The sequence below is a fragment of the Euleptes europaea genome, chromosome 16 (assembly GCF_029931775.1).
Source record: "Euleptes europaea isolate rEulEur1 chromosome 16, rEulEur1.hap1, whole genome shotgun sequence".
In the NCBI taxonomy this organism is placed as follows: domain Eukaryota; kingdom Metazoa; phylum Chordata; class Lepidosauria; order Squamata; family Sphaerodactylidae; genus Euleptes; species Euleptes europaea.
This window is the reverse complement of record NC_079327.1, coordinates 36010357-36028721: the sequence shown is the minus strand read 5'-3', so window position 1 is coordinate 36028721 and position 18365 is coordinate 36010357. Positions and strand designations below refer to the sequence as shown.

Below are 18365 nucleotides of genomic sequence, written 5' to 3'. Positions count from 1 at the left end.
ACCTTGCACAAAATGACTGGGAGTTACTAGTGACGTAAAGTTGGTCGTAACACACCTCTTGTTAGAAAGTGGTCCTCCTCCAAGGATGGCTGCGCCATCGCAGTGGGAGTTTAATTATATAAGATAGTAAGCTGTACCCGTATTGAATAATAATGAGTAATGTGCCATTTAGTAATGTGCTTTCCAAATATGTATAACGGAAGGAGGAAATGAGATGCTCCAAATTGTCTGTGATTGGGAGTACAGTGTGCTTCTCTTCAACAACCCCTTGAGCTGGGGGGGGGCACCTTATTAGTTCAGTTCAGTTTATTTACGATAATTTGACCAGCAGATAAATGTTGTTACAATTGATCAATACAGAGCCAGGATTACAGTTTTGATGCACTAACCCGAGCTCTTTGCACTCTAGTGGCAATGCAGCAAAACTTTGCCACTGTGTAGGAAATGTTGGCATCTTTATCCTCAAGTAAATATTTAATCATAAAATCATCTGAATGTTTAAACACTCTGGTCAACAAGGGCAAAATCAGCCTATTTCTGACATCCTGATAAAATTCAAAGTACAATAAAATATGGGTGATTGTCTCAACAAGGGCACAACCTAGACTCCAGAGGTAAATGCTGGAATCTCCCGCTGAGCAAGGCCGACGGAAAGGCATTAAAACGAGCTCTTGAAAAAGCCCATCGGAAAGAGCACCTTATTTGTGTGCACAGAAACAAACTTTTATTCCTTTCACCCCCGTGGTGGGTGATTATTGGCTCAACAGCACCAGGGTCAAACCTATTTATGGCAACATTTTAGTGTTGACACTGCTGGGTCGTTCGACCTTGGTGTGGCCTCTGGCTTTGTGGAGTCTCTCCCTTCTGGGCACCCCCCCCCCAATTTCAGGGGTGGAGGTGATTCAGGGCTGAAGCCTTGGGGCCATCCAACAGCTGAAGGAGTCATTGAGGTGAAAGGATTGTCAGGGGCGGATGCTTGGCTGGGAATCCCCTGAAGGAAAAGGAGTGTGTGTCATGTTTAATTTTCCCTAAGGGTTGTAAGTCCTCTTACCTGTCTGAACCTGGTTTGAGGCTGCACTGGCTTAGAAGTAAGCACAAGCTTAGGAGTGGTCCCTCGATGGAAAGAGGGAACATCAAGTGCTACAGTCAATTGGGGCATAATGGGACAGGAAAGTAGTAAAGAGGTTCCATGGTGTTCACCCCGCATGTGTCCTGGTTAATAGGAATAAATTGGGTTTAGGGTCTGGGATAGTGGAAACAGACCATTAATTAGTCCAGTTTTGAGACCTTTATAGCATCAGACCTTTATAACTGGAAACCACAAAATGCTCCATATTCTATAGACTCGGTGAATAGGGCTAGTTTAATCAAATCTGTAATTTCTACACATGATCCAGCATATCAGGACATGCAGCAGTTGCTGCGTATCCTGCTTACTACAGAGGAAAGGTCCCTTGTTTTAGCTGCTGCAAGGAAACACGCAGAGAGGTTGGCAAAAGCGGCTGGGGATGGAGGAACGACACAAGATCAAACTTGTCCACTGATTGAGCCTAACTGGGATTATCATGTAGTAGTAGATGTATCTAGACTTGGGACATACAGAGCATGTATGGTTCATGGTCTTTGGAATGGAATTCCTAAGAAAAAAGGATTATGCACGAATAAATAGGAGCCCCATGGTGCAGAGTGGTAAGCTGCAGTACTGCAGTCCAATCTCTGCTCACTACCTGAGTTCAGACCCAACGGAAGTTGGTTTCAGGTAGCCGGCTCAAGGTTGACTCAGCCTTCCATCCTTCTGAGGTCGGTAAAATGAGGACCCAGCTTGCTGGGGGTAAAGGGAAGATGACTGGGGAAGGCAATGGCAAACCACCCCGTAAAACAAAGTCTGCCTAGGAAACGTCGGGATATGACATCAACTCATGGGTCAGGAATAACCTGGTGCTTGCACAGGGGACCTTTACCTTTATGGGGTGTAAAGCAGAAAAAGGATGAGGATCCAGTGAGTTTCTTTGAGTGGATCCGTGCAGCATGTGCATGTTTGAGCCTATAATGAAACCTTCCTCCAGTATGAGGGTCTCAATCTTTATTTAAGGCCTGGGCCTTTCAGGCCTGGGTATCACCAGGATACAAAGAACTTCCACAATATACTATGCCTTTTCCTTCTTCAGTCACAGTTTTTCATTCTGTGTTGTAGGTTGTTCTTGAAGGCTCTCTAGCTTTCATGAAATGTGTTAAGTTGTGCAAGGGATGGCTCTCAGGACAAGAGTTTAGGAGTGCAGAAGCCTGCGTGAAGTTCTCTGAATGACACCGGCATCAGGCTAATTACTGAGCCTACTGATAGGCCTGTGGATTTTTCATGAGAGGAGTTTCTTACAGGAAACAGGGTTAGGATGGGATTTTAAGTTTACAATAGAATGTTTCTGCCCTTATCTCTTTAAAACACAAGATTTACAAAGCATACAGGCAACCAAGTTTCTCAAATATTTGCAACAGCAAAACAAATAGACCAAATTGACGTTTCTGAGAGTTGAGTACAATTGGCAGAAGACAGAGCATTAAACTCTGCGGCTAGCTTGTTTTGGAAAGAAGTTAGGCAAGCCAAGCAGCAAAGTATGAGACGGCCAGGACTAGCAGCTCTTATTTATTTATTTAGCTGGCTACTTATTTACACCATGCTTTGCTCCCCAAAAGGAATAGAAAAAAGCTTACAACATTTTCTTCTACTCACGCTATCCTTACAAAAACATATGAGGTCATGACCACACAGCAAACTTCTATTGTAGAGTGGGGATTTGTACCCGGGTCTTCTAGGGTTTAAGTTGCTAACCATTATATTACAGGCTCTTCTGTTTCCTTACATCAAGATACTTAATGGATTCATTCTGGCACAGTTGCTAGATTGAGTTCTGATCTGGAAAAACCTTGGTCAGATCTCCTTTGAGTCATTTGGATAGCGTTGGCCAAGTCGCTGTTTCTCTTGCTCTAACTTGCAGGTTAACTGTGAGGCTCAATGCATTAGTGCCAAGGAGAGCTATAGAAACATCTTAGAATGGTTAGTGCAACTCAGGATTCCTTTTCTGACTGGCAAATGGACTTCCCTAAATGCACGGGCTGTGGGTTTCTCCTTTGTAGTCAGCAAAGGGGAACCATCGGACCACCCATGTCTTTGTTTGGATGGCTTACCAGACACTAATCAGCTACATTTTTGTCTATGACATGTGCTGTTTTATCTGGGGTTTATGACCATTAACAGCTTGTGCCATGGACCATAGTGACCAGATACATCTGTGTACATATTGGAAGCATTTTTGTGTGCCCATGCTTTCTGCTGGGTCTTGCTCTGAATGGTCCTTTGAGGGTTCACAATAGAAACATGAGGCTTTCTGGCTAGAGGTGGGAGAGCCCTTCATTTTTAGGAGGGCCAAAATGAAAGGAGACAATAATTACCTAAGAAGTGTCCACTGAGGAAGCCCCCTTACAAAGTGCTTGGTGTGCCAGCTCGATCTGAGTTTTTTGGGGGTTTTCTGTGTGAATGGGGGTTATTTCTCCTAAAGGCTGCCTTGTTGAGCTAAGGAGAAGCCAGAAAAGCATTAAGAGCACCCAGAAACTACACTGTTTGCAAACCCATATTGGTCCATGTTCTGAGCTTAACCCCCTTTCTCTGGTGAACCAGAAGAGTTCTCAGAGGCACAGTGAGGCCACTCCAGTGTGCTAGCCATGTGAAGCCACTATGCCAGACAGTACTGAAGTATATTGCAGCAAGCATGATTCATACATGACAATGTCTCAGTCTTCCAAATTGCAGAAAGCCTGTATTGCATAAGCAAAATGTAGCATTAGTATATTGCTAAAGAGATTTTAAAGAAGATTGTATGCTTGCATCTAACCCTTTTTTTTTTCTTCAGAGACACTTCTTCAGAAATCTGGGGTCTATTCTGGCTTATGCCTTCTTTGGAACTGCAGTCTCTTGTTTCATTATCGGGTAAGTGAATTTTATGAAATTATTACACTCCTGGTATGTAATTTTTGGCTACTTGTTACTTAAGCTTTGCTTAGGTGGACTTGATTCATCCAAATCAGTGTAGTTAAACTTAATGGTGTCAGTACTGCAAAAATCAATTTAAGGGCGGAGTTGTATTTTATCTTAAAACAAAACCCTCATTCTTTTTTTATTCATTCAAGGGTAGACCAATTTCATTATCTTTAAAAACACTTTCCCTTCATAATAAGATCATGTGATGGCAGTTTGTGGGTTTCAAAAAACTAGGAAGGAAATTTATAGAATCTCCAGCCATATGATAAAAATACGTTTTCTTCTGTTTGATCTTAAGATAGGGTCACGTGAGGGGAGGGGGTATCTACTCGCTTGTAAAAAGTCTCTAATAAGTAGAAATATATTAGCCTATAATTAGTGAACAGTACCCAATAGTGAATACTACATGCAATAATTCCTAAGAATGACAAGGGGGCAGTATTTTTCCCCTTCCCTCTCAACCTTCTTACAGTGGACTGTATCCAAAAATGCTCTTCCATAATAGCTATTGCATTAGCAAAGTGGCTCTTCCTTCGGTGGGAAAAGGCAATTTTGCCTATGCCCGCTCCCCCTGCTGACCCTTGCCCTCTGATGCGTTGGTCCCCATGGGGCTACAGTGGGAGAGGCAAGAATTCTGTTTCCATGAGCTTCAATCCACTTGTTGTCCTTAGGACAGACCGAGTCCCCTGTTTTCCCCCTCCCCCTTCACTGAGCCAAATGTCCAAGTGACAAAAAGAGGTCAAGGTTTATAAGACAGATCCCTGGAAGAGAGACATATATGGCATCATTTTTTTATAAGAAGGGCAGTACACTAAATTCAGAATCTGAATTACAGCCACTGTGCAAATATGGGATTTAATGCATATATTTCCCCCCTCCTTTGTAGGAATCTTATGTATGGTGTTGTGAAACTAATGAAGCTGGTGGGGCAGCTCTCTGATAAATTCTACTACACAGATTGTCTTTTCTTTGGAGCTATTATATCTGCTACTGATCCAGGTATTGTGCTGTACAGGCTTTAAGAAGTTAAAATATTTTATTTTTATTACTGGTACCTTCATGGTAGTTCAGCCATCACTTGTATCTCATATGACAAAAGATATACCCTATGTCACCTGGGTGAAATATATACCTGTGATAAGAAATATTTATCTGATTTTTGACTTTACATCTAGGGGAAATTAGAAGTACTAATTATGATAAAGAAGGAGTGTATAATTTAGCTGACTTGCCTTGTGCGTTGACGTGTGGCTTTTTACAGAATTATAAAATGCAGCATTAATTCAGATGTAGTTGCTGGCCTCTCCAGAGGGCTTGGAGCAGAAATGTGGTTTGCAAAACTGCAGAAGAATGCACCGAATTGGGGTGTGTGTGCAACGTGGTTGGTTGGCTGGCTGAAACTAACTGGGAAACAGCTGAAGAAGCAATGCAGAAGGAGGAATTTTCATATCTCTACCCTAGGTTTTGGCTTAGGCTTCTTTCAGATATATTGGCAGTGTGGGATCCTTTCTGTACTGCCAAGGTAATGTGAGAAGCCTTGACCTGTGTGGGAGCAGCTTGCTTCTAGCAGTACCTTGCTTCCCAGAAACTGGAGTTATGCTGGAGTGCTGAGGAGCTGTCCTTGGTTTTGCTTGTAACCTTAGCGACGAGGGAAAGAGCTCTGCTGCAGCAGTCCCCCCCCCCCCCATCATTGTAGTAGAGGTGGAAAATGGAGCAGAGAATGAGTACTCTGAATTTCTCCATGGACGGCAAATATTTAGCAAGGGGCCACAGTCGACCCACAGTCCTTATATTAATCGATTTGCATTAGCATAATAAATTTTTGTAATTTTTATATATGAGTTTCTAGTTCAGAGTCTCAGAGAAATCCGTAGGCTCCTTACCTGGATTTTTGTGTGAAGGCTCTGAAGTTGTGGTTGCAACATGGCTTGCCTAATTGTAGTGTTACTGTAGGGGGGCCCACGAGGTTGCAAACCTGATTAGGTAAAAGGTAAAGGTAGTCCCCTGTGCAAGCACCAGGTCTTTCCTGACCCATGGGGTGACATCACATCATGACGTTTACTAGGCAGACTATGTTTATGGGGTAATTTGGGGTGGGCCTTCCCCAGACATCTTCCCTTTACCCCCAGCAAACCGGGTACTCATTTTACCAACCTCAGAAGGCTGAGTCAACCTTGAGCTGGCTACCTGAAACCAACTTCTGTCGGGATCGAACTCAGATCGTGAGCAGAGCTTTCACTGCAGTATTGCAGCTTACCACTCTGCTCCGTGGAGTTCTAGCAAACTTGATTACAGGATGCTTATAAACTTGTCTGTGTTGGGTATATCAGTTCGGTTGCTCAAAATTGTACATAATACTAATTCTAAGTCTCTCCTTCCTCTTTCCCCCCCACTTGTAGTCACCGTACTGGCAATTTTTAACGAACTGCGCGCTGATGTTGATCTCTATGCACTGCTGTTTGGAGAGAGTGTTCTTAATGATGCCGTTGCCATTGTTCTTTCTTCGTAAGTAAAAAATTTGCCGGCGTGAAGCTGGCCAAAGCAAAACTGTCAGCTTTCCCACTGTCTTGTCCATCTCACTTGTGAAGGCCAGTGTCTCTGCATTTGGCTGAAAATGTTCAGGCGTTGTCACAGGAGTCAGACGATTCTCATCTGATTGACGACAGTTGCATAGTGAAATAAGTACTGTGTTAATGCTTCTTTCCCCCTGCCTTTCCCATAGCTCTATTGTAGCCTATCAGCCCACAGGGGGGAACGTCCATGCTTTTGATGCAGCAGCCTTTTTTAAATCTGTCGGAGTCTTCCTTGGAATCTTCAGTGGCTCTTTCATGATGGGAGCAGTGACGGGAGTTGTGACGGCCCTGATATCCTTTGTTTAAAACTCTTCCAAATTTGCATTTACAAATTAACTGCTGATTTTGGGAAGTGGAAAAAATTGCTGTTAGCATATGCAGAGAAGCACCAGTTATCTGTAGGGCTGAGGTGAATATCTTCTCTCTTAAAAACGATGTTCAAGGAAGGAGAACCTTGTAGTGTCAGGTTCAAAAAGGGGCTCCCGGCTAATGTAGGACCGAATAGTGTCACAGGAGAGTCAGTCTGGAGGCAAAACAGTTGCAGGTCAAGGTCGAGGGCTTCCTCTGAAGGAGGCCGGAGTAGGGAAGTACGTAGTCAGCAAGTAGAAAGGAAAGCAAGGTGAAGAATAGTGAGGGAAGGGTTCTGGAGGATAGGCTGAAAATCAGGGACCCGGAAAGAAAGCAGGAGGCCACCAGGGCTTTCTCGGTAGGGTTGCCAGCTCCGGGTTGGGGAATACCTGGATTTTTGGGGTGGAGCCTGAGGAGGGCAGGGGGTTGGGGAGGGTCCAGTTGCTAAAGCGGCCATTTTCTCCAGGCGAACTGATCTCTGTCGGCTGGGGATCAGTTGTAATAGTTGGAGAGCTATAGATAGTACCTGGAGGTTGGCAGGTAAAGGTTGAGGTTTGACCTGGAAGCATTTGTAATAAGGCCAGGTTTGGTGGAACCAGTGGGTTTACCTCTGTATCTACTGCATCACAATGACTCTCTTCATATTCAGTATTCACATATACAGACTTCAATGGATTTCTATCCTTTTTAGCTGCTGTTCTGCTGCTTCTAGCTTGAAGACTGTTTTATTAATATTATTGTAGTCCAGTGAATATTTTCATGCTTTTAATAGTTTATTATTTATGGTTTATTTTACTATTTTGTATTGTTTTTAATTTGTGAGCTACCATGAGCAGGTAACTGGAAGATACATATATTTTCTAAAATAAATAACTCTGATAGCTGGAAGATCTATCCAATGGCTTTTTTTGAGTCCTTAATAAAATAATTACGTAACGAAGTTTACAAAGCTGCACTGCTTCCCCTTGCTGGAGACGGCACTCTTTTTCCTGATGTCTTGGAGCACGTTCTTGCTGGCTGAAGCTTGTGGGTTTACAGGTAAGATGTCTTGAAAGAAGAGCAGTCCTGGAATCCAGCAGTTTTGAGCTGACAGCCTGATTAGTGCAGTATCAGAACATTTCACCTGGAAGTTGGGTGTTGATTTTGTTACCTGTCAAAATCTGTCAGGTGAAACTTGCAGCGCTGTCTTACAGAACTGAAGACGTTTCTGTGGGTCACAGTGCCGGCATACATTTACAGTATGAATCTGGTTTATATTTGAATTCCAATAGCACAATTCTAGCTCAAATAAAATAAGTAGCATTCAGAGTGATAGAAATTGGTGGGGGGCAAAAGTGAAAATGTGTCTTTACTGTCTAGAACTAATTGATCTCTTTATAAAAGATGGTCAGTGTCCTGGGCGGTTGCTTTACTGACCTTTGTCATCTTATGTCATGTTAGTTTGTGAGGTGCTTTCACATATTGAGGAATCAGGTTGGCTTTGCCCAACCCAACAACAAATTTGGCAAACACGCAAAACTGATTGCCACATAGCAGAAGTAGTGATGGTGCTTTCTTCATTTCCAAAGAGCTTTTTCGGGCACACCCCATGGAATATTTAGTTTGGAACCACAGACCTCCAAATAATGACTTATCATTAGCTGTTCTTTAAAGTCCTTTCAGTTTTCAAAACTGATTTGCCATATGGCCTGAGGGATTGCATTTCAAGAAATACAGGCTCAAAGTCCCCTTGACTGCAAGGAACTAGTCGCACATTTCTTCAGATCCGTAGGCTTTTAATTTTCACTGTGTTAATAGTAGAATCATGTAACCCAACAATGTATGCACTGTTCTGACAGAAATAGATGTATATCTCTCTCATACACACACACACATATATCTATATCTATACAAATATTTTGAGTGTGTTTGCACTTCTAGTCCTTGGGGACTAGATCTTAGTGCTATTAGTCTTGTGGAAAGAATTGATGTTGCTTTTTTAGGGTGGAGCAATGTGGATAAGTAGCATCTATCCACAGACCAGTACAAAATGTGTGAACAAATCTTTATACACAAAGTTGGAATCTTTGAATGCATTTTCCATCCATTTTCGGTCTTGCCCAGTGGTGGCATTTCTGGGTTGATTTTTGCGGTGTATGGAAGTACCCAATCACTTCTTCAAAAACACTTAAAATGCTTGCGAGTCAACTTGTTTGAGGATTCAGCTTTGGAATTGTTTTTCAGCAGCAAGACTGAGTCCTAAAATATATGTAATAAAGTGCCATGGAGAAGGCACGAAGCAACTGCCCTCGCCCCAGAATTACCACAGCCTGTCATTGCAGGTGGGGCTCCCAGAACAATTGATCTGTCTCAGTCAGAGCAGCGCCCCAGAGTGTGCCTCTAGGAAGCAAACTGTGCTGAGGCTATGAGTATTAACATTTCAGAAACTTAAAGAGGATTTATACATTTTTTTTTTAAATGTGCTGAAGCTAGGGGGGAAATGATCTGCATCATTTGAAGTTAATAGATATACTACTTTTCATGGCAGGTGTGGTAGCTGTTCTGTTCTGTGGAATCACACAAGCTCATTACACATACAACAATTTATCAGTTGAGTCAGGAAGCCGAACAAAGCAGGTGAGATGCTCCCCTCCCCCTCTCTCTTCCCCTCCCTCCTGCTCTGCTTGTAAATTACAGAGCCTGTACCGTGTGCATTCAATATGTCAAATTGCTGATACCTGACACAAAACTGATTAGCTGAGAAGTACAATTGGGCAAACCATGTGGTGCAGGGCTTTCATCTAGATCACTGGTTCCCAACCGGGGGTCCGTGGACCCCCAGGGGTCCCCGAGAACTAAATTAAGGTCCGCAAAACAAAGTTATAAACCCATAATCAATTAATATTTTCAATTAAAAGTTCTCTATTAGAATAATATTTGAATATATATTTTTATAAGTTTAATGTTTAACTAACAGTTATGATTAAAGTTTATTTTCAGATTCTCAGAATTTTTATTTTGAACCTTGGGGTCCCTGCACCAAACAAAAAAGTCCTAGTGGTCGCTGGTCAAAAAAAGGTTGGGAACCACTGATCTAGATTGTACTGTTCTGTATGAGGGTTCCCTTATCTGAAAAAGCTCCCTGCGCTTAAGAAGAAGAGTTGGTTTTTATATGCCGACTTTCTCTACCACTTAAGGGAGACTCAAACCGGCGTACAATCACCTTCCCCTCCCCACAACAGACACCCTGTGAGGTAGGTGGGGCTGAGAGAATGTGACTTGCTCAAGGTCACACAGCTGGCTTCATGTGTAGGAGTGGGGAAACCAACCCGGTTCACCAGGTTAGCCTCCGCCGCTCATGTGGAGGAGTGGGGAATCAAACCCAGTTCTCCAGATCAGACAAAATCAGTAGGTTGGTAGTCTTTATAGCCTACCCTTCAAACTTGTACTCCCCTACCTGGTGTCTGGGTGGTACAATCCAAGAAACACTGCATTGCATAACTCTCTGAAGGGGGCCCCTTTATGTGTGGCATCTTTTTTTCCTTTGGCCTCCTCTCTGGTCTGCTGTGAGCTCTAAAGACCTGGCTCCCTGGGGATAGGACCAGCTGCCCAGGGCCTTCTCTTACAGCCATTGCCCAGCTGGGGCTAGGTGTGCAGGATCTGAACAATTGCCTCTTAGCACTGGCAGATTTAAAAGTTGAAGTAGCATCCTGGGATGATGCCACTGCAGCCATATGTCTCTTTAGCTACTCTTTTATTCTGTCTGTAAATTTTTATATTGAGGAAGGTGAGTCAACATGAAGGGTAAACAAAAATATCTGGCGGCGGGGGAGCCAGGTGGTTACTCACAGCTGCAGTTTTGAATGAACAACATAACATTGGTAAAAATGGAAGGTAACAAAATGACGGGCTTCATTCTAAACTAAAATTTTACAGCTTTCATGTCAATTTGAACTTGTTTCTTTAAAGTTGACTGGTTTGAATGCAGCAAGGGTATTATTTATAAGAAGTGTGAATTATATTTAACTCATCTAGTGGGCTAATATGTAAATTTTTTCATCTTCCTCCCCAGCTCTTTGAAGTACTTCACTTCCTGGCTGAGAATTTCATATTTTCTTATATGGGTTTAGCACTGTTTACTTTCCAGAAGCACGTTTTCAGCCCCATTTTCATCATTGGAGCTTTTGTATCCTTTCTTGGTTTTTAAAAATACAAGTTCCTCAGCTATCTTTCAGAGTTGCAAAGCATTTTTTCAGGTTCTCCACTCCAATTGCTTTATGGTGAGAGCTGGCCAAGGAAATTAAGAGTGGGTTTCCCTTCGGTGTTCTGGCAGTAGAGGTTCCTTTAAGCGTTTAAAAAGCAAAACTTTGAGGTTTTGTGGCTGTTTCCCTTGTCAACTCAAAGTTCTTGTGTTTTGAGAGTTGTGTTAGACCTTGCTCTTTAGTGATGTAGTCAAAAAGGAGTTCAGCACAACATCCTTTGATTCTTCCCTACATGTCTACCTATTCTTCCCTGGAAGAAAGAAGAAAAAAAAGGAGAGGAATAAAACCCAACCTAAAAACAAAAGCTGGGTACCCAAGGTTGGGTGAAAAGAAAATATATATAAGTCTATGTATAAATACTGAAAGTATAATTTATTAGAAGCGCTATGTAAAAGTTAAAATTATTTAAAAGCATTAAAATAGCACAATGGCATTTCCTGAGGTTGATAACTGTAACCACATACCAAACGCGTTTCGGCCTATGGGGCCTTCATCAGCGGTTAATTAAAACCCTTTGTTAAGCCTGCACACATTTACAGAAATACATTAGTGAATACAAATACAAACAGTTCAAACCCAACAGGCATGTGTATATGTTGTAAATTCTATTCACAATTACTCAAACATCTGGTATAATAGGTTCTTGTTGTATTACTGGTTAGTATAAGTCTCTCATATACTATGTGTGCAGGTATCAACCTAGTAAAGCAGCCAATACCTATTCTTCCCTGCCAGTGACACCAAGAGACTGTTTATCCTCCAGCAGGACTTCTGGTCTTTAAGCCTGACTGAGGTTAATACAGCCTTAAGGGCTTGCAGCAAAAAAAACAACAAAAAAAAGGTGAGTAGGGAAGAATTAAGTATTCCCTCCGGCCACTGATCCTTCCGAGTGCCCCTTGCATTTGCTGTATGAGGAAAACATGTTTTCCTTGTAACAAGTAGTTCCGCCCTAGGATAATGCTAATCCTAGGGCACCCTGTTGGCAAATCTTTATCTGGTTGTATTACATACCTGAGGCTTCTGTTTCAGCCCCAGTGATGTCACTGCAAGATGGTTAAGCTGAAGTGATTTTTAAATCTGTCTGAACAACTGTTCAAAAAAATAGCTGGCATCTTTAAATTATACCAGTTAATATTGATTTATGCAGGGAAAACATAGCACTGTATATGACTAATTGAGGAAGCAGCCGAGACGTTCTGTTCTTGTTTCCTTTCTGTGAGACATTTTAAGGAAAGAAAAGTAGATGGTGAATATCTGAAGTTTAGTAAATGTTGACATTAAAGAGTGAGCGTTGACAATTCCAGACTAATTTTAGAGATGTACCAGTGATTACTGAAATGAAATAGCAAGCGTTTAGTTTTGCATTGTGGATCAGTGAGAAGATTCGTCAGTGAAAGCCAATGTTCCCTAAATTGATCAGGGATTGTCAATATTCACCTAGAAATTTCAACATATACCAGGTATTGGTCCTTCAGCACAACTTTTTTAGGATAGTAAAAAATTGTAAGGTTCCTGGTAGTTGTAAACTGAGAAACAGCAAAAACATTGCCCCCTACTTGCTCATAGGGGGAAATTATCCATACCACATGGACTGCCTTCTTGAAAAAAGTACATAGGATATCTGATAAGTACTCCTGTGGCAATTACTCAAAAAACGGTGGCTCTGCACTGTGTGCATATACTTTATGGAATATGTTCTTCACAAGCTCATGTTTAGTGAATTTTTGTGAAGGTTATCTCAGAGTTTTCATTTACTTTTTCCTGGTGGTGTACCAGGGCATTCTGGAAGGAGCAGAGAGGTTCATGTGAACAAATGCTTTAGGATAAGATTACCTTTTATTATAATACCATGCTTGGCTCTTCCCCCTCAACTTTAACTCCTCTAAGCATGTTTGAATTGGCTCTGAATCACAGGTATCATCTCATGGAGGAACTGTTCTGCCTCACTTTTCATACAGGCAGTCATTTGACTGTGCCTTCTTGAAATTTATCTCGCTGGAGTCCATTGGATTGTTTATTTACGGCCCTTAGCCAGATAAAACCAGAAACATGGACTAAAATATTCTTGTCGCTGGAGTCGGAGCTTGAGAAGTAGTTTTCAGCTCCCTAGGCAAACAACGAGGACCAGCCAGCATACAAGGATTTCATCACTTTGCTCTAAGCATGGCTAAATCAGTACACCACGAGAAGAGCGCAGATGTTAAAATGCATTAATAGCCTCTTAAAATGAATTCTTCACATGAACTGGCTTCAGTTTATAGTGTGTGTGAAGCATTGAATAGGAGCAACAAGGTACTCCATTCTGGAGAGTAGATTAACAGTCAGTAGCTGATAGCATTTTCTCCCAGCATAGCCATGCAGCCTTGAGGTACAATTTAGCATTTTCTCCCAGCATAGCCATGCAGCCTTGAGGTACAACTTAGCCAACTGTCATATTACCTTCTAAAAGAAAGCATCAATATTAAGTAGAATATCTTTAAGACATAGGCCATTAAGTTGAAAGAAACAGCTCAATACTTGTGTGATACTATTCTTGCTGGATCCTTAACCAAAAGGTGTGGTTAGATAGCAATTTTCCTTGGGAGAGCTGCACACATCTACCCACTCTCTTTCTTCTTGAATTTGGGCAGAAGGCACAAGATCAGTTGGAATTTTCAGCACATGATGATGTTTTCAGGTAAAACGATAAAATGAAGTCAGTAATCTCTCTTGTGTGTCATAGAATCATAGTGATGGAAGGGACCACCAGGGTCATCTAGTCCAACCCCCTACACAATGCAGGAAATTCACAACTACCTCCCCCCCAAACCCCCAGTGACCCCACTACATGCCCAGAAGATGGCCAAGATGGCCCTCTCATCATCTGCCTAAGGTCATAGAATCAGCACTGCTGACAGATGGCCATCTAACCTCTTCTTAAAAACCTCCAGGGAAGGAGCGCTTACCACCTCCCGAGGAAGCCTTTTCCACTGAGGAACCGCTCTAACTGTTAGAAAATTCTTCCTAATGTCTAGACGGAAACTCTTTTGATTTAATTTCAACCCGTTGGTTCTGGTCCGACCTTCTGGGGCAACAGAAAACAACTCGCCACCATCGAGTCGAGCGCTTCTGTCTGTGTAAAGAATATTATTAGTTCTGATTGAATTTTTGTTGGATGAGGAAGAGTGCCCTTATTCTGTCCATGTGTTTTATCCATGCTGTAAGCTGCCTTGGGCTCCATTAGGAAGGAAGGTGGATAATAGATGTTTTAAATACATAAAAATAACCCTGTGGCCACTGACTTGGTGTGTATGGCTTTGTGCTTAGGCTTCTTTGTGCTCTCAACTTCAGCTGTTTGTCATGCCGGTGTATTTTTGTTTGGGCTTGCCTCCCAATTAAGAGGAGAATTGGGAAAGCATCAAAGCTTATGGCATGGGTAGGGCAGCAGCATCTGGGCAATCTGGAGCACCCACACAGTTGGAACATGTAATCCCAGTTAGGCATTCCCATGGTAGAACTGGCCGTGTTCCATCTCTTTCAAAAGTCCGCTTGGAGTTCTGTGGGTGTCAATAAAGCCACTGCTTACTACAATTACCCTGTTTTTCTAGAACAAAGTTTTAACAAAGGTGTGCTCCAAGGCTGAAGCATGAATAGGTAGAGGAATTGCAGTGTACTCACACTATGCAGCATCAACTTCTTGCTTGTCTTGTGAGGACCGGGGGGGGGGGGATGTGTGTATTTAAAATGTGACATTAGAACAGGCCTTAACGGTCACTAGTGTAAGTTTGATATTGGAAGAGGGTCCTGAACAAGCTTAGGAAAGGACTTTAGACTTTAAATATTCAAAGGTATGAAATAAGGTTGTAGGTAAGAGTGAAGCAGCCTGTGCTTAAGTGTTCAAGCGTTCATGCTTGAAGAACGTGGAACCACATAAGCCTCATCTGGGAAAATATTTTTAACGAGAACAGGCCTAAGCAAGTTTTCCAGAGGCAGAAAGGTGAAGTGTCAGGGTTTCCCCTTTCATAATGGCTGTTAGAAAACTATCCAAGCTGCCAAATCTTTCCCTAGGTTCCATATCCTTGTTTTCTCTCGCTGAGACTGGAAAGCTGTATAAACGTAGAAGGAAACTTTTCTCAACTTGCATAAAGTAATTGAAGTGCATATTTTGGGGCTGTACAACTACCGCTTTTTTTGCGGGGGCAGGGGGTGAGCAGCCTGCACGCAGTCCCGTAGAAGCTTGTAGTGACATGCCCCTTTTACTAGAGTCTGAGAAACAGTATCCAAAGCTGGCACTGAGCCTGAATGGCAAATCACAGATGGGCAGATCAGCTGGCATTGTAGCCCACTAAGTATTTGTCTTAACCCCTTAATTCTGCATGGAAGGGGGAGGTACCACATAAAATACCCCTAGCATGAAGAAGCTTATGTTCCTCTCATTTACTGTCTGCAGGTCTTAGAGGAGCCATGGCATTTGCTCTAGCGATCCGAGACACTGCAACTTATTCTCACCAGATGATGTTCACCACAACACTTTTGATTGTCTTCTTTACTGTTTGGATAATTGGGGGCGGCACAACACCCATGCTTTCCTGGTTAAATATACGGTAAGCCTTTTGAGTGTAAATTATGTCATGCTATCATGTTAGGAATGTTAAATGCTTTTGCTGCTTGGTACTCCAGGAAGCTCTAAAGTTCTGTGTGCATGTGTGTTTTAACAAGTGTACTTTGTAAACAAAATCAAGCTATCTGAAAGTAGGCTATCATACTAGACTGCCAACATCCTCCCATGTACTTCCCTATAAGTGATACTTCCTAACAGATTGCTGCTAGGTCCTTGGAACATACCTCCCAATATATTTAAAAACAAACAAACCCTGCACTGGCTACTTGTTTGCTTCTTGGCTCAACTGGATGTTGTTACCTTGAAACTTCTGAATGGTTTAGGACCAGGGTACTTTAAAGGATTACTTACCCTAATTTGTATCTTCCCCTCAATTAAAATCTTCCAATCACTTCTCAGTCACTGTATCCCCCCCCTTCAGGCAAGCTGGATGGTTACCAGAGTCAAGACCACCTCTCTAATGGCAATTCTTCACAGATCTGCTTGCTGCCTAGCCTCCAAAGTTTTAAGCATTGGGTCAAAACATGTTATTCATTCAGCATTCTGGCTGTGATATGTTGGTTTTGCTTACATTGCTGTACATTAGTTAGATAAGGCTTCTCTCTCCCTCCTCCCCCCCACCCAGTCTGATTTAGCTTGGGGATTATTCTTATTCTTCTGGGATGATGCTAGTTGTGTGGATTGTCACTTACCAACAGTTAATGTTTTGTTTACTGCTAGCCACCTTGAAAGCCTTTGTCTGAGAGGTGGGATAAAATGTTTTAAACAAATAAAATGAGTTCCTAGCCTGCAATAAGCAGATCCTCTGCCCAGTTTTGTACAATACAGGCATGAATTTCCCCATTTGTTTATTCACTGTCTGGATATCTTCCTTGTAAGGTAAGTCTTCTGACCATGATGTTGCCGCTTCCAAGCATTCAGGGTTTATCTTGTACTGGTGGGGTGGCAGGATAGGGGGATTGATCTTTCATCTAGATAGAATGACAGCTTCCCTCTGTTGCATTTTTACAAACATGTTTGTTTGTTTTGTTTTTAATGTTCTATGTTTTTATTGTAACTCCCCTCTGTTCCTAACCTTGATAGATGGCAGATCCCTCTGGTGTGAAGTCACTTCCTATGGTTGTATAGAATTGCCCAACAAGCTTTGTCATATCCATGTTGCATAGGTCTTTCTCTTAAAGTTAATGAATGCCCGTTGACTGGAGGAGGAAATGGGCTCCATGCCTTCTCTCCTGAAGTGACTTTTCATAATCAACCTAATGGAGAAATATTCAGTTCTCTATTCTTACCAATGTACTGTAACCAAATATTCTGTATGGGATCGCTGTCCCTTTCCATGCCTCTCACAGTATTTTCAAGCAGTATTACTGGTTCTTAACTTGCCTTTTATGGCCCCCTTGCTGGCATTGCATGAGATGGCATTCAAGCATCTGCTTGGTGCCAGCTTACATTTGTTATGGCATTTCTGAGCTGTGGCTGAATGGTAGAGCAAGTGCTTGGCATGCATAAGGTTTCAGTCTCTGGCATCTCCAGGTAATGGAGAGGTGCTGTGAAAGACCTCTATCTGAGACCCTGGAGAACTACTGCCCATCAGACTAGACAGTACTGACCTTGATAGACCAGTAGTCTAACTCAATATAAGGCGGCTTCATGTGTAAGTGAAACAAACACATCACTGGACTGCATGTTATAGGCCCTAGTCTTTGAACCATGGACCAAGAGCCTTTTGGCTCTTGTACCTCTGGTTATGCATGCCTAGGCTTAAGTACCTGCAAGGAGAAGAAAAAATGAAGTCAGCCCAGATAGTATGATGCTGCTGCTAACAAGCTCAGCAAGAGTTTCCCAGTTTCCTCGCCTCCAGACAGTGCAACAAAGTCCCTTAGAAAAACATGGACTTCATTAGTGTTAAAAAATCTGGTGCTCTTCTAACTTTTCCTGGTTTCTTGCAAGAAGAAAGGACAAGCAAATGTAACTTTGTTGTTACTTGTCTTCATGCCTCCATTCTTGTTATAGGCAAATGAAATGTGAGCCATTTTTCGAACATGCTTGGTGGATTCTGCTTGGTTGGCCTGGATGGCCACCATTTGTTGCGGTATTATGCTTTTATCATGCTGGTGATGAAATATAATGTTAAGAATAGGGTGAACAATTGTGTTGAATAATCTATGGTGATGGGGCGAATCATCAGTGCCAGGCCTGAAACCCAGTATATCCTATCTGGAATTATTTCAAATAGTTCTGCCAGGCAAGTCAATCTGCCTGGTACTCTGAATATGGTTTGGCATAAATCCTTTCCTTTAATTAGCACTGAGCAGTTCTGAGAACGGCAGCAAATTGAGCTGCGTGAGATGAAATGCTTCATCCAGGAGATGGCAGTCGTGTGCAACTTTCTTTTTAAAAGAAAAAGAGTTGGTCATTGGTTCAGATGCTGCTGCCATACCAGATAACCAAACCGAAGCCTTCCTGCATCAATAGTACTGGATGCTAGCTGGTTGCCCGTGGGGCTGCAGCACAGCAGAAGACATGTCTGAACTGCAGTCATAAATCACTGAGGTTCTATTCTGCAGTTT

General features: G+C 42.3%; 1 protein-coding gene across 1 annotated transcript in view; it reads left to right on the top strand.

Moving 5' to 3' along the window:
• Positions 1 to 18365, top strand: part of SLC9A7 (solute carrier family 9 member A7) — a 65867-nt gene that overhangs the window by 33021 nt on the left and 14481 nt on the right. The window contains exons 5-13 of the mRNA XM_056861719.1: positions 3906 to 3982; positions 4920 to 5032; positions 6433 to 6538; positions 6756 to 6902; positions 7892 to 7992; positions 9482 to 9570; positions 11006 to 11119; positions 13761 to 13872; positions 15625 to 15778. Of these exons, the coding sequence (XP_056717697.1) occupies positions 3906 to 3982; positions 4920 to 5032; positions 6433 to 6538; positions 6756 to 6902; positions 7892 to 7992; positions 9482 to 9570; positions 11006 to 11119; positions 13761 to 13872; positions 15625 to 15778 (1013 nt within the window). The remainder of the gene's footprint in view (positions 1 to 3905; positions 3983 to 4919; positions 5033 to 6432; positions 6539 to 6755; positions 6903 to 7891; positions 7993 to 9481; positions 9571 to 11005; positions 11120 to 13760; positions 13873 to 15624; positions 15779 to 18365) is intronic.